Source organism: Saccopteryx leptura, chromosome 1 (genome assembly GCF_036850995.1).
Source record: "Saccopteryx leptura isolate mSacLep1 chromosome 1, mSacLep1_pri_phased_curated, whole genome shotgun sequence".
Classification (NCBI taxonomy): Eukaryota; Metazoa; Chordata; class Mammalia; order Chiroptera; family Emballonuridae; genus Saccopteryx; species Saccopteryx leptura.
Window position 1 is genome coordinate 43,101,014 of NC_089503.1, and position 15,864 is coordinate 43,116,877.

The 15,864-nt window shown below is 51.0% G+C and overlaps 1 protein-coding gene across 4 annotated transcripts in view; it reads left to right on the forward strand.

The window, feature by feature from the left end:
* Positions 1 to 15,864, forward strand: part of PLEKHA7 (pleckstrin homology domain containing A7) — a 244,206-nt gene that overhangs the window by 206,799 nt on the left and 21,543 nt on the right. For all 4 annotated transcript variants that reach the window (XM_066365237.1, XM_066365245.1, XM_066365252.1 and 1 more), the window contains 4 exons: positions 10,236 to 10,304; positions 10,476 to 10,556; positions 11,175 to 11,324; positions 11,917 to 12,018. In XM_066365237.1, the coding sequence (XP_066221334.1) occupies positions 10,236 to 10,304; positions 10,476 to 10,556; positions 11,175 to 11,324; positions 11,917 to 12,018 (402 nt within the window). The remainder of the gene's footprint in view (positions 1 to 10,235; positions 10,305 to 10,475; positions 10,557 to 11,174; positions 11,325 to 11,916; positions 12,019 to 15,864) is intronic.

Genomic DNA, 15,864 nt, shown 5'->3' on the forward strand with positions numbered 1-15,864 from the left:
ATGAGGCCATAAGATTCTGATCTCTTCCTGTCCTTGGTCAGAGCCCAAAGGTCCTTCCAAATAATAACCAGTTGCTTCTTCAGAGCCGCCGGTGGAGTGGGGGTGAGTTTGGCTCCCAGGACACCGCTGATTTGTGTTTTTGGTCACAAGTAGGTCGGTGGATTGTTTGTTGCTGGGGGAGAAGGTTTCACATGCAATTACTTGGCTCCGAGGGATGCTGTCATCTCCCATCCCCATTTAGGAGCTGATCACCTGGTCCCTCCCTGTAGGTGATAAAGCTTCAGGCTCTAAATCAGCCTCCATTGCAGAGAGCCCGAGAAAGCGGTAGAATTGAGAAGCATTCTGCTTGAAAGAGCTGCTATTGTTGCATTCACAGGGCTCTCTGAAAGCTCCCACTGTGAAAAGCACTTCTTATGCCTGAGCCATGAAACAGACTGGAGGAATGTGACCTTTAATTAAGTGGGGGTGTGAGGGGATGACTGAGGGGCCACGGGAGGGCACCCAGGTGACTGCCATGGGGGCATGCCTCCTCCACCCCCACCCCACCCCTGTGTACCTGGCTTGAAAGATTTTTAACATGAGGATTGTCACCCAGCCCTGTGGAAGTGAGGTACAAACATTAGGTCCTATGGCAGCAGGTGAGGGGCACCTTCCTACACGGCGGCCTGTTTAGAAATCAACTCGTAATCTTCTTGCTGTGTACCCAGCTCTGGGGAAGCCTAGGGGAGATGCAAGAGTAAAATTGAGGCCCTCTAGGTTGGGTAAAGAGAAAGATCCCCAAATAACTGACTTATTCACAATGAGTGTACAGAGACCTAGCCCGTGCTCAGAGCTGGGATAATGAGGATCGTTAAGGGCTGCGGTGCTGGGAAGGCTTCCGGAGGAGGTGGCATGTGTGTGGAGCCTTGAAGAGCCAGAGGGGTGGGGCCGGTGGAGATGAGAGGGAGGGGGATGGAGGGAGCCCGGGGGAGCCCGGGTGAGGGTGGTGTGGCTGGGGCCGCGGGGGAGGTGGCGGCAGATCGATCACGTCCCAGATTCTATCCTAGGCTTTTGGAAGGAAGCAAAAACCTGACTTGGCTTTTGGATATGAGCAAAACAGGGCTCTCTTTAAACTGGGACATTTTCTAGTTTACCGCCGTAAGCAAGTATTCTAAGTGTGGTAGTAATGCCTCAGGGTACACAGTGCTCAGACCTGGCCAGCCGTGTGGACTAAATGTGCAGCCAGCCCGCCCTCCTGTGCCCTGATTGGACAGGGAGGGTCCTTCCACCAGACCCACCATCCCCACCTGACCTGGGGAGAGGTCCGCCATGCCCGAGCTCCCATCTGCCATTTGTGTACCAGCCCATCCCTGGTCCAGGCTTTTCTGAGCACCAGTCACCATGTTGCTGTTTCCTCTCACCCCTGATCCGGGGCCATGCAGTCGGCACAGAAGGATCCGTAGAGCATCCACAGACCTCGGCCTGTGGCGGAGGCTTGACTCAGCAGACAGGGTCCCACGGAGCACTCCTCACAGTGCCAGGTGCACAGCGCCAGAGGGGCTTCCTGGGGAAGCCGACACTCAGGTGGGGCCTGGAGGAAAGACCCAGCTCTGGCTCATTTTGTTTCAAGATGTAGAGTGTGAGTTAAAGGGAATTTAGAGAGAGAGAAACTGAGGCACGGGACAGCAGAGAAGAGCCAGGAGTCCCTGTGTGTCCTGATTCCCAGCAGATGCTTAAAACAATAGCGGGTGAGTGTGTGCTGGCCACTGTGTTTGACTCCCGTTAAGTTTGTAAGCCCTGCAGTCCTGAGGGGAGCTGGTGGCATCGCTTTGCTCCAGACCGAAGCTCTGAGAGAGAAATGACCTTCTCAAAGCCATGTAGGAAGTTACTGGGAGTCAGTATGTGAGTGCCCCTCTCACTCTGAGGGGCTCTTAATCACTTTGCCTCCCAGACTCTCTTAAAATACTGCTTCTACGGCTGTGGACCCAGAGGAATTAAGTTTTTTATGGAACTGAGCTGGAGACATGATGCCAGGAAATGTGTTTGATGAGATAGAGGCCAGGTAGATCCTGGGGGTGTTTTCACTAGCTAGGAGCTGTATGCACCCAGAACATTAGTAATTGGAACTTGTCACCTGTTTGTCATGAAAAACAGCTGTGTTGATAGCAAACTTTCCCTGGTCTCGTGGCTGTTCCTCCAGTTGCTGGCTCCTCTCCGAGAACTAGTCCCCCAGACAAATGTACCAGCAGCCTGTGTGGGAAGAGAGGCCGGGGTTCATGCTGCGTGTGAGTCATTCGTCTGGTGTGGCTGCCAGAAGGGCTGGCATGGCGTGGCCTGCCTCCCAGGGAGGGGGTGCCCTGATAAGGGAGACTGTGGGCCTGCTCTCACCCAGCTGGTGGATAGTGTTCCCAGGCGGGTGTCTCACCTCAGGACCCAGACCAGGGAAGGGCTGGAATCAAAGAGTTACAAGAAAAGAGTACATGGCTCCTACAAGAACCATGGCTGAGGAGTATGTAGGCAGGATGCTTTTTTTTTTTTCTGAAGCTGGAAACAGGGAGAGATAGTCAGACAGACTCCCGCATGCGCCCGACCGGGATCCACCCGGCACGCCCACCAGGGGCGACGCTCTGCCCACCAGGGGGCGATGCTCTGCCCCTCCGGGGCGTCGCTTTGCCGCGACCAGAGCCACTCCAGCGCCTGGGGCAGAGGCCAAGGAGCCATCCCCAGTGCCTGGGCCATCTTTGCTCCAATGGAGCCTTGGCTGTGGGAGGGGAAGAGAGAGACAGAGAGGAAGGAGGGGTGGAGGGGTGGAGAAGCAAATGGGCGCTTCTCCTGTGTGCCCTGGCCGGGAATCGAACCCGGGTCCCCCGCACGCCAGGCCAACGCTCTACCGCTGAGCCAACCGGCCAGGGCAGGATGCTTTTGTTTTTGCAAGTGTCTGAAACCCACAACAACCTGCTAAGCCAGAAAGGGAATAACGTTTCAGGGGCCACATGTCCGGGGTCAGGTCACGTTGTCACAGTTCATCTCTCCTTAGAGTGTGGGCTGCCTCCACATGGCCAGGGAAGCTGGCCGCCTGCAAATCCGGGTCCATTTCCTCCCAGCCCAGCCTCCCCGTGGAGGGCGGTGGGGATTCCCCTGGGAAGGGCACACTGGGCAGAGGCGAGAGCCGGAGCCGCAGCTGGCACAGCTCCAGCGCAGAAGGGTCAGAGGTAAGGGCGATGCAGGGAAGACACAGAGACGGGCGGTAAAGCTCTGAAATATTACCAGGTGCCAGCTGTGGCCCTGCAGGGCAATGAAGACAAGTGGAGCGTAGCTACAAGTAGACGGCTTCAGTTTACTAGAAAGAAGACTTCTAAAAGGGCCACCACGGGCCTTGGTGAGCTAACTCCCCATCCCTGGGGTGCAGCTGAGGCGTGAGGGGTGCTGGGAGGGAGGGGCGACTGGGTCAGACACAGCCTGAGGACCCCTAGCTCTGGAGACGCTAGGACACAATGCGCTGGTGCTGAGCCCAGCTGGGGCCCCAGACACGAGGGCCGCTGTGGACACAGTTGAGTGAGCCTGAGCATGGAGAAAGTGACAGGCCCCTCTCCTGCTGCACTGTTACCAGCTTCTAGTGAGGGGTCCCTCGTGGGTCCCTGTGGGGAGGATAAGGAGGTAAGCCTCCCTGGTTGGCCTGGAGCCCCCCTTGTCCCTGCCCCGGAGGCCAGGCTTAGGGATGCAGAACCCCTCGTCCCTTCTATCAGTAGCCCTCAGCTTCCAGGATCAGTTGGTGGTGTTTGTTCCCCTGCCCCGTGTTGCTTTCCTGCTGACACAAGCATTCTTGCTGCCGTGCCCAGTGATCCCTCAAAGGCATACTCCGCTGTCTTAGAAGAGGCTCTGTTTAGGGTTCTTTTTGGAAGTGTTTACTTCTCTAGCATTCTACTTGGCAGTGCCAGGGTGGAAAGGACTCCACATTGATTAAGCATCTGTCTCTGCCTGGCAGCGGTTGGACATTCGCTGTTCTCACCGCACTTAATCCTCTCAGCATCCCTGAGCAATAGGAATCTTTATCCCCACATTACCAACCAGGAAACCAAGTATCAGCGAGGTAACGACTGCAAAGTGGCACGGCTGGGATTCGAGCCTTGTGACTAACTCTATACCTGTCTTCTTTCTTCTGTGTACCATGCACTTCACACCCTAAAGGTGTATTCGCTGAATTGTACTTCTTGCATCGAAGTTCTGCTCTTCAGCACCTTACACCCCAGCTAGTTCTGACGGGAGCGTGGGGGTGTGGTGTTGGCAGCTGGAATTGTTTTTATGCAGCTATGAAGCACAACTGGGATGGGGGCAGTATCTGCAAGGTGGTCAGGCGATGCCTTTGTAGGCAGAGTGGGTGGCAGTTAACTCCAGAGAGGCTCTTGTCCCTGGTGAGGGACATGTCACCAGTGGCTCCAGGTGCCTGGCCGCCAGATCCTTCCTGACTGAGCCTGAGATCCAGGCTTCTCAGTTCAGGGTCTGTTTGCAAAGTCAGATTCTGGAGCAAAGTTTTTTGGTTGTGTGAAGTATGGACTCCTCATACCTCTGGATTCCCTGGGGGCTTGATAAATAATGGCAGATCTGTGGTTCTGCTGAATTAGAGTTTCTGGATATGGTGCCCAGAATTACGTCTTTTTTTTTTTTTTTCTTTTAGTCAAGCTTTGGGATGGCTCTTGTACACACTCAAGTGTGAGGTCTGTTCTGGAGAAGAGGTTATTAACCCTGGCCATGAACTGAAACAACAAGGGGAGCCCTTTGAGTATTGGTTCTTGGGTCCTATCTATCTCATAGCAGCTCTGATTTAATTGATAACACTCAGGTATTACTCTTTAAAACAAACAAACAAAAATTCCCTCAGTGTTTCTAACATGTAGCCGTGGTTGAGAAACATTGTTTCAAAGCAGGGCCTCTCAGAGTGTGATGCCAGACCAGCAGCTTCAGCAAGAGTTGGACTTTCACTAGAAATGCAATATATATATATTTTATAACATTTATTGATTGATTTTTAGAGAGAGAAGAGGGAGGGAGAGAGACAGGAACATCAGTCTGTTCCTGTATGTGCACTGACCAGGGATTGACCGGCAACCTCTGCACTTCAGGTCAATGCTCCAACCAACCAAGCTATCCAGCCAGGGTGAAATGCAAAATCTTGAGTCCTACTCCAGAACAGCTCAGTGAGAACCTCTGGGGGTGGGACCCAGCAAGCTTGTATGTAGGGATGAGCAAAAGTAGGTTTTTATGGTTGTCCGTATGGAAAAAGACATGCAGGCTATGATTATTACAATAGCTTTATTAACTCAAAAGAATGTTACTCACAACCGTAAGCCTACTTTTTGCCCACCGCTGCATCAAGCCCTCCAGGTAGTTCTGAAGCCGTAAAGTTTGAGAGCCACTGTTTTGGAGTCATGGTTCCAAACCCTAGCTGCACATTAAAGTCACCCCAAAGGGCTTTTAAGAATCCCGATGCCCAGGGCCCACCCCAAACCAACTACATTTGAGTCTCTTAAGAGAGAGACTTGGGCATCAGAATTTGTTAGTTCCTAGGTGATGCCAGGGTTGAGATCCACTGTCTTAGTGGGTGAGGACAGTCTCCCCTCAAAGGAGCTGTAAGCATTGGGATCATTGGTAAGATGTAATTATTTAGATGCAACACAGGTGAGGAAGCAAGGGTCTGCGGGACTAAGGATGGCGCTGCTCTTAAACTGAAGATTTGGTGCCTTAGAGCAGTGGCCCCAACCCCCAGACCGTGGGCCATTTGGAACCGGTCCTCAGAGAAAGAATAAATAACTTACATTATTTCCGGGATTTTTTTTAAATTTATTCATTTTAGAGAGGAGAGGGAGAGACAGAGAGAGAGAAGGGGGGGAGGAGCTGGAAGCATCAACTCCCATATGTGCCTTGACCAGGCAACCCAGGGTTTCGAACCAGCGACCTCAGCATTTCCAGGTTGACTCTTTATCCACTGCGCCACCACAGGTCAGGCCACATTATTTCCGTTTTATTTATATTTAAGTCTGAATGATGTTTTATTTTAAAAAAATGACCAGATTCCCTCTGTTACATCCGTCTAAGACTCACTCTTGACGCTTGTCTCGGTCACGTGATACACTTATCTGTCCCACCTTAAAGGCCGGTCTGTGAAAATATTTTCCGACATTAAACCAGTCCATGGCCCAAAAAAGGTTGGGGACCACTGCCTTAGAGCATGCGGTGAGCGAGGACAGAGGAGGAAGCAGACTCCCTTTGCCCTCCGCGGCAGGACCCAGAGTGACACGGGCACTGAACTCGGCACCCCATGAACGCCAGCCTGCACAGAGCTCCTTCCGGCAGAGCTCGTTATCCCCCGGTTCACAGACGAGGGAACTGGTAACAGCTGGGAAACCGCACAAGGGGACTGAGTCCCCAGTCACTGAATCGGCAACACTTTCTCTGTTAGGGTCCCCTTGCCACTTCCCCAGATTCCGGCTCCTTCAAGTGTTGTTTGATGTCTCACCTGTTACGTTTTGTTGTATTTACCTTTTTGTTTGTAACAGATAAAAAATAATGAACCTTTGATCAACGTGCTTTACAAAGTGCTGAAGAAGTCAGCACGGGGCTGTCGGCCCAGGAGAAGCGTAAGATGACCCGATCCGTGTCTCCAGGCGGGGCCATTCCATTGCTTCTGGCTCAGTGCCGATCCCATCACTCGCTTAACCAGGGGCTCTCCTGACCACCCCCAGGCTTCCTGCAAGTCATTTCGGTTTATTTTCTTTCTACTGAAGTTCCCTTCAGCATTTTGGCTGGTGCACCAGGCTGAGCCTCTCATCTGTGCTGTCCTGTGACTCCATCTTTTGTGCTGCCACGGGTCTGGGGGGAGGTGGTGGGGGGCTTGTCCAGCTTGCTACCAGCTTGTGTCATGTTCCCATTCTCGCTCATCTGCCCCCATGGCGAGGCCTGACCTAGACAGAGACCAGCATGGGTCTAGGGAGTTGAGCATGAGTTCCTTGGGAGGGAGCGGTCATTCCTGGTCACCTTGGAGGAGCTGGGGTGTCCTCCGATTTCGCCATGGAATTAAGGTGGCTACTCTTTGGGGCAGGGTATTGATGTCTGGGATCCAGGTCAGAACAAAACAGGGCCTCCCATCCCCGCCTTAGCTGATGCAGTAGCTCCTGAAACACGGCCAGCTTTTGTTGCATCGCCAGGGAGGCTGCAGGTGGGGAAGCAGGTGCTGTGTCCACCATCCTGAGCCCTGAGCAAAGGTGTCTGGGCATGTGGCAGAGGGGAGGAAGATGCCTGGGTGGTCTCAGTTCCTTTCTGATGCAGACAGTCTTTCAAATGGACAAGTGCCCACTGACTTCCACTGTTTCTGGTGACAGTGGTTCTGGGAGCCCATAGTTGATACTTTAAGTAGATTTAAACATTGCTAACACAAAGCACGATTTTAAAAGGAAAATTAGATGTAATACACTATTTATGGATGTGTCTTAGAAGCCTCGGCTCTCTGGGACAGAGACAAATTCAGAAACTTAAAGGGCCCCCAAGCCGTGTAACCAGGATCACAAAGCCTGTGGCCTTACAGGAGGAGGTCTCGGCCCTGAGCACAGCCAGCCCACCTTGTTCTGTCACATTCACAGACTCACTAAGCCGTCATTTCCCAAATATCCTCAGTATGACGGGCCCTGGCTGGGCTTTGAGGATACAGAGAAAATAGGTCACAGTCCTCACAGTCACCCTAATCAGGGTAGTGTCTAGTGAGGGGAGACAGAACATTTCATCTGGTGTACTAAGGTCCTTAGTCGAGGGAGAACCAAGGCGTGGGCATGTCTCCCGTGAAGGGCACCAGACCCAGCGAGGAAGGCGATGGGGAAGAGCAGCCAGTCTGTCACCTGTGTGGAGCTCCTAACCTAACAGACCCCAGTCTGGGTTTGAATTTGTAACCCACAGCACATTAAAAGGGGACCATAGAAAGTTCCTCCTTGGAAAAGAGGAAGTGCTAATATCCTGAGAACCAGAAGAAACACCTGTATGTCGATCTGAATCGGAAATGAAAGCACAGAAATTTGGGAGCATTTAATCAAGGCGCAAATAGCCCCAAACACAAGCTTCTAAGAAACTAGTATATTACTTATTTTTTATAATGCCTGAGTCATCCAATAAAAAGTATATTTATCCTTCTGGGAAGGCATGAAGGGCATACTTTTAGTAAGATTTCCATCAAAAAGTTTAAAATATTCGGCTTTCTCAAAATTCCCTTTCTGAGGAGACTCCCTCCCCCCCTCCTGACGGGGCTAGATAAATGAGACTTCGCTCAGTTAGAGTCTCTGCCTTGCTCATTTCAGCACTGAAAGGATATCGTCTGTAAAAAAGCTTCACTGAAATAAGGGAAAGAGCTTTGGCAGGAGGAAAGGTCCCCAAAGCATATCTCATTTTGAAAATGGTTTCTTCCTAGGACGTGAGCCGGTGTCGGCCCCCGGGAGGGTAGGCAAGCTCACAGCCTTCTGTTTTGATGAAGGACTGTGGCACAGAGTGATGGCTCTCCTACACTTACTTACCTGCTAGGTTCCCCTGAGTGTAAAGGCCTGGGAAGTTCAGCTGTTTGTGGCTCGCCAGGATTCATTCCACCGTCTCCCTCCCCCACTCTGTCCTTACGGAGGCCAGCACAGCCTGTTTGTGGATCGTTGCTGTCGTTATTGTGTTCCATGACCGTGTGTATATGTACCTGTACATATAATCTGTCCATTGGAAGAGCGGAATTTGGCTGGAGTTCTATTTTTTTCTAAGAACTCGACAGCACAGACCTACGTTCCGTTTGACCTACCTATAGTGCAGTGAGCATTTATTGGGTGCCTGTCGGTGTGCCAGGCCTTCTGTGCGGGGCTGACCTTATCAAGATAAATAAGACGCTGGTTTCTGCCCTGTACGGTCTGACCAGAGGGAGCACGGGAATGGTGGGGGCTGGTGTGCAGTCAGACTCAGTAGTTGAGTGAAGGCATGGATGGAGAAAGAATTGTCATTTGACTTTGACCTTTGCTGCTGCTGATTATCAGGGAGAAGGACTATAGGGCAGTTGGGCATATGGGGGTTTGAGTACTGAGAGGAATGCTTGCCAAGATATACTGTTCACAAAAATTAGGGGATAATTCCAAAAATATGAAGCAATAAAATATTCCCTAATTTTTGTGAGCAGTATATTTCTGCTTGATTCACACTCACAAACTTCTTACTGGACCTCCCAGCTGGAGTAGGAAGAAAGCAAGGGCCATCTCTCCAGCAGCTGTCTGTCCATCCACGCTGGGATGCTCTACATGCTGCACACCACTCTCTTGGCCATGGTTAGCCATACCCTGTTTCCCTGGTCAGAGCTGCAAGGTGGACATCAGCAAGACAGTCTCCCCTGAGGCGCGCATTCGGCCTGGCTATACCTGCCCATGCTTGGCCCTAGGGAGAGGGCGTCTGAGTAGAGGCCCCTCCCCCGCACAGCTCCTGGTCAGGAGATTTGGGAAAATGAAAACATGGGCTAAAGGGCTGGGTTTAGCTTTGTAGGGGTCAGTGAGAGACGGGCAGCATGTGGCCCTCACTGGTTAAAGGACGGATGGGGAATGTGACATTCCACCCACCCATAAGTGTGGGTGATTTTGTGTACTGTTTCATGGTTTCCTTTCCTGAGAGGACAGGGTGACTTGTAACGTGTACAAGTACAGCTGACCCTCAGTGATTCAGCGAGCTATTAAAATGCCACCCAGGAGTTAGCCAGGTTCCTTCTTCCCTGGGCCAGATCCTCTTCCCAGACAGTTACAGTGCGGAAGGCCGGCCGTACTCATGCGGAGGTGGACTACTCAGAGACCCCCTTACACTTAGGCTTGACAGTGTCCAGGGCATTTGCTTGTCACCTATGTCTGAACCTGAGTTCAGTAGCAAAAACCTCCCATTAGTGGCAAGTCTTCCAAGATTCATACGGATTTTGAACAAATATAAGCCGCTACAGTTGATGAGACTCTAACTGTAAAGTCTGTGTTTCTTTCACTTTGAGAAATTTACAAGTGCTACTAGAATCTTGGAAAGGTTTCGGTTTCGTCCTAAAATGAAATAGCCATGAAGAGGAAGTGGGTATTGCCTGAGGTTTTGCCGCTTCTGTGCCATGACCCTACCTGCACTGCCAAGACTTCTACACCCACCCATTGTGAGGTTAACTTTCCTTCCTTATTTCTGATCCCAAACCCCGTGGTTCAGTCTCCTTTAACTTGTTCACCTCGCAGGTGACAGGCCGGGACCTTCTCAAGGATCGAAGCCTGAAGCCGGTGAAGATTGCTGAAAGTGACATTGATGTGAGTGAACAGAGTGACAGGCGGACCCTTGGCTGCCTGCTGTCCCCAGACCTGGGTGGGCAGCTTCAGGCAGGGTTTAGATGGTTCTGTGGCCAGAGACCTTCTGATTCCACTCCAAGGCATGCCTCTTCTCATCATCCCGGGCCCTCTCCAACCTGTTCTTGCTCACAGGTCAAGCTGAGCATCTTCTGCGAACAAGACAGAATCCTTCAGGACTTGGAAGACAAGATACGAGCCCTCAAGGAGAACAAAGTATGTATCAGTTTTGCATAATCTTAGGCTTGGTGGAGTAGGGGGTCTGTCTTTTCTCAGTCATAGACTGGATGGTATCAGACAACAGGTTAGTTTAGGTGGAATAACGTCTTTGGGTTTAAAGGGTGTTTTTTTGGTTGGGGTGTTTCTTTCTGAGGCTGGAGGAAACCTTATAGAGAGACTGTGGTCTAGCACCACTGCCCTCCTTCTCCCAGCTCCTTAATTCTGCTCTGGCTCACCTCTCCCTGGAGCCTGGGTGAGCCTGGGAGAGGCGGGCTCCCCTGCCTCGTATGTGGTGCCCCCTGCACCCCCTAGCAGCTGGGCTTTGTCCCCAAAGCTTAAAGAATTTTCCTCTGACTCTGATTTATCCTCATCATTTATTCCATAAGGAGGTGATAGCCTTGTGCCCATTTTGCAGTTGAGGAGACCAAGGCACAGAGCCTCAGTGACTTGCCTCTGGCCATCCAATGGGCAGAGTCAGAGCTAGACTCAAAGACCCTGACTCTCAGGCCCAGCTGGACATGGTTAGATCTGGCACGTGTGTTTAGTTCCTGGCATGGGGAGGCCTCCAGGGACTGTCCTGTTGTCATCTTGCTCTTTGACCCTTGGCCGGTGTAGGACCAGCTAGAGTCCGTGCTGGAGGTGCTGCACAGACAGACGGAACAGTACCGGGACCAGCCCCAGCACCTGGAGAAGATTGCCTGCCAGCAGAGGTTGCTGCAGGAGGACCTCGTCCACATCCGGGCGGAGCTCTCCAGAGAGTCCACCGTGCGTAGAGGGTGTGAGGGCCCCAGACTCTTCCCTCCCCCCCAGGGTGGGCTGGGCAGCGGGCTGCTCTTCTCGTCTTCCAGCCAGAACTGAATTGGTGACCAGGGGCGAGAGTCTGGGGATAACAGGCTGCCTCCTGAGAGTAGTAGCTCCCCTTGTCCAAGGGGAGACATGTCCAGGGGTGCCTCAGAGTTCTTCCCATCAGCGACTCCTGGATGGCCACAGTGACACCCAAGGGACCAGATTTCTCAGAGCAGCCTGTAAGGCTTTTCCCCAATCTGGTCATTCTAAGATGTCATCATTTCCACTTTATTTGTTCTGATGTGGTATAGGCCCTTTCTGCCAGGGTTGGGAACCAAAGTGTCCCCAAGGGTGGAAGAGGGGGCAGTGCAGATGGCCAGGATCCGAGTGTGAATGAGAAGACCACCCATGTCTCTCTCTCACCAGGCCTGCCCAACACCCGGGGGCTCCCCTTCCCTCCCCACCCCTCCTCACCCACCGCTGGGTCAGCTGAGGTCGGGAGCACAGGTGCTCTTGGGGCTTCTCGGGGGCAGGGATAACTAAGAATCGGAAGTGTCTCCTCGGCCAACAGGAGATGGAAAATGCCTGGAATGAGTATCTGAAGCTGGAGTGGGACGTGCAGCAGCTGAAGCAGACCCTGCAGGAGCGGCACAGAAGAGCCTTCTTCTTCCAGGTGCTTAAGGGCTCTCTTCCCCTTCTGGGCTCTGATTTCTGGTGAGAACCTTTACCTGTGAGGCTGTGAGCCCCACCAGGGCCTCCCTCCTCCACCGGGACTCAGCCCGCTCACTACCCCAAGCTCTCCCTCGGGGGTCCGTGCCCCAGCCAGGTGGTGATGCACACACAGCCTTCCAAGCCCTCCCTGTCTCTCTGCTCTTAGACGGGCTCTGGGGTGTTTGTGTAAGGGTTTTACATTTAGGAAAATAGCCCCAAGAGGAGACAAATACCAACTTGAGACCCTTACAGAGACTCGAGAATGGTTTGTGTTTCTTGGTTCTTGGCCCATTTAGGCTCATGGCTGCTCACTCAGGCAGCAGCAGGAAGCCCCGCCCCCTCCTTCCTCTGGTTCCTGAAGATAGATGTTATCCAGCCTTCATCTGAGGAAGCAGTGTGAATGCAGGAGGTGCCTCTGGTCTCCAGGCGGTCATTAGCATTTCTGGAAGCCAGGCTAGGAGAGTGGCCCTTGCCCCACTCGGGAAAAGGAGCCTTATAGCCCTGCTTCCTCTGTCCTTAAAAACCAGGCCACCCTGTTGACCATGGCCTCTGCCCCGAGGTGAGAGAAGAAAGGCCCTGTGCAGCTCTTCTTTCTCCCCGAGTGAGTCCTGCAGATGCCCAATGTTCCTTCGCTGGGGTGCCCAACCAAGCTCCAGCCCCACCGTCCACATTTGCAAAATGGAAAATAACCTGTTTGCCGCCCCAGCTTCAAATCTCTATCTCCTCTTGCAGGGCCCTGACATGAATTCCACTTATGTGAATTCACCGAGCATTAATTGAGGCTTCTGTGTTGCGGCGCCGTGCTAGGCCAGTGTTGGTACTTGGCTTGCTAATTAATGAACTAGTTCCAGCCGAGGTTCCTTAGTCAAGTGACTTAGTGAATCACTTGACATCAGCCTCACCCCAAAAAGTGACAGAAATTTGGGACTGGCAGGCTTTTCTCAGGCATTGCTATTCTCCCACTCATCTTTCAGAGCTGGTTACAGAGAGCGTGGTCTAGGACCCTGGGAGATGCAGCTGTGGCTTGGGGCTGGCCAGCTCTGTGCCCCAGAACTTACCCTTCTCTTGCTATATTTTCTCTATCATTTCCCTTCATCCAAGCTGACTTGAACAGTTTCCTGTTCTGTTCTGTATCCCCAGCACTTAGCACAGTGGCTTGAAATACTAGGTGAATATTGACAAAGCCCTTCAAACGGTTATTTCTTTTCTGATCATGTCCTGTCCTGTTATACCTTCTTTGACTTCAACAGGCCAGATTAATTTCAGCAGTACTTTTTTTTTTTAGCTCTTTATTCCTTACGTTTCTATGATTATACAAATAACTTGTGAATATAACTCTCTGAAAGGCCAAAAATGAGAAGCAAAGTAAAAAAATAACGAAAGCTCTCTTCCCTCCTCCCTTCCCTGCCCTAGAGCGCCACCAGCCCGTGTGTGGGGAGCGCCCTCAGTTTGCAGTGGCGGCTTCCTGGCCACTTTCTTGGCATTTCCAAACATGTGCACACATGGAGAATTCTATAATTTATTTGGGCCTGGGAGTTAGGTTGATGTAAAGAGGAATCATTCTTACACCTTGTTCAGTCTATTCTGTCATAACCTAATGTTGTAGAAATCTTTCTGGGAAAGATACCCCCAAGTTTATGCTGCTTGATGAAGTAGCTATTGATATGTAAACATAAGTGAATTAAAATGAACTAACATTAAAAATATGTTTCTTCCCTGGCCAGATAGCTCAGTTGGTTAGAGTACCATTCCAAAGTACAGAGGTTGCCAGTTTGATCCCTGGTCAGGGCACATTTAGGAGCAGCTCCATGTTCCTGTCTCTCTCTCTGTCTCCCTTCCTCTCTCCCTAAAACCAATATATATATATATATTCTCAGTCACACTAGAAGCATTGCAACTGCTCAGTAGCCACCTGCAGCTAGTAGCTACTCTGTTGGGCAGCACAGATGACAGAAGACTTCCATAATCTCAGAAAGTTGTATTGGGCATTGTTGGTCTGAGTCAGCGATTTTCAACTGGTGTGCCACAAGAAATTTTAAAACATGCAATACCTGAATAGTCAGGACACGTTTCCCTTAGATTGTCAACAACAGCCAACACAACAATAGCCGTCCTGTGTGAATGAATCAAAATTATACCCATTATTTTTGTTGGATCAGCAAAGAATATATTTTTCTGTGTGCCGCAGAATTTAAGTAATTAGTTTATATGTGCCATGAGATGGAAAAGGTTGAAAATTGCTGGTCTAAGTAGATGAAATTAAGTTAGTTCCTAACTGCTGCATAGAATTTTGAGGTCTGGATATTTCATACTTTATTTAGCCATTCCCCTTCTTATGGACACTTAATGTTATTTGCAGTGTTTTGCTTTTGTAAAAAGCACCACAGCGGGCATCTATGTAACTGCCTTTCCAGGTTCATTTATGCGTGTTTATCTAAGGCTCCTAGGGGTTGAAATGAGTGTACATCTTCAGTGTGGATGGGCACTGTCAGATCCTCTCTGAAAGGCTGCACTCATCTGCCCTGCCACTGATGGTAAATGAGAGGATGAACCTGTCTACCCACATCCTCACCAGCACTTGATGCTATCAGTCTTTTTAGTTTTTGCCAGTCTACCGTCAGAAAGGGGACCTCTTGTTTTAATTTGCATTTATTTATTTACTAGTAGGTTAAACATCTTTTCATGTGATTATTGGCCACTTGTATTTCTGCCGCTCCTTATTTCATGGTAATGTAGCATATAGCAGGCCCAGAGACTTCTTCCCCCCTCCAAAAAATGAATGGGTACAATGCAATATATGGGTCTTGTCACAGACTCCCTATAAGTTACAAAAACATAGGTCATTTGGAAGCCTGGTCCCCGCTGCTTGATTTGCACCTAGCTTGGTGGCATTGCCCATGCTTTCCCTGAATGCCACAGTGACCCGGGAAGCTCACAAAGGCCTCCTTTGAGCAGGCTCTGTGCTGACTTCTGTGCTGTAATTCTAGGCAGGCTGTTAAGAGTCCTGAATAAGCCATTAACCCTGGAGATGTGCTCACAGCCCTCCACACACATTCTCAGGAGTGGGGCCTGGAAACTCGCATCTCTTTGTAGGTGAGAAAATGCATAGCCTTTTCATTAGAGATGAGTGGCTTTATTTATAAAGATTTTTATGGCCACCTCGGCAGGGAAGCTGGAAGATAACAGAACATCTAGGCAACTGTGTGAGAGGCAGCTGTAGGTGAGGCCACCAGTCGTTGGCCCTACTTGGGGACAGTGAGCTCAAGTCTTCGCTGAACGTAGAACACAGGAGCCTTCCTGCCGAGCCTGGTGTGTGGCCACAGGAATGAAACCCCACCACCTTGCTCCCCAAGAGCTTTGCTTTGTCATTAAGTTCTGAAATCCCATCAGCCTTGGAGAGAGATAGAGGTTCTCTGGCCTTTGCTCCTCTCTGCTTTTCTCTGACATGTGGGGGGACAGAAGGACAGGGTGGGGGCAGGGTTGTGAACTGACAGGCAGAAGTGTGCCAGATAGCCAGAGGAGGGAGTGAGCTGACTTTAATCCCATGCTCCTCCTTTAAAAAAAATTACTGATTGACTTTAGAGAGAGGGGGTGGGAGAGAGAGAAATATCAATTGTGTTGCATTCATTAGTTGAATCTCGTATGTGCCCTGACTGAGGATTGAACCTGTAACCTCGGTGTATCAGGATGAACAACCATGCTCTTCCTTCACCTCTTCCTAGCACTCTGCTTGGGGACCTCGGCTCTAGGGCTCATTCTGTTAGCTTATATACGCACCCGGGCTCAAACACTTGTCTGTTTGAGGACA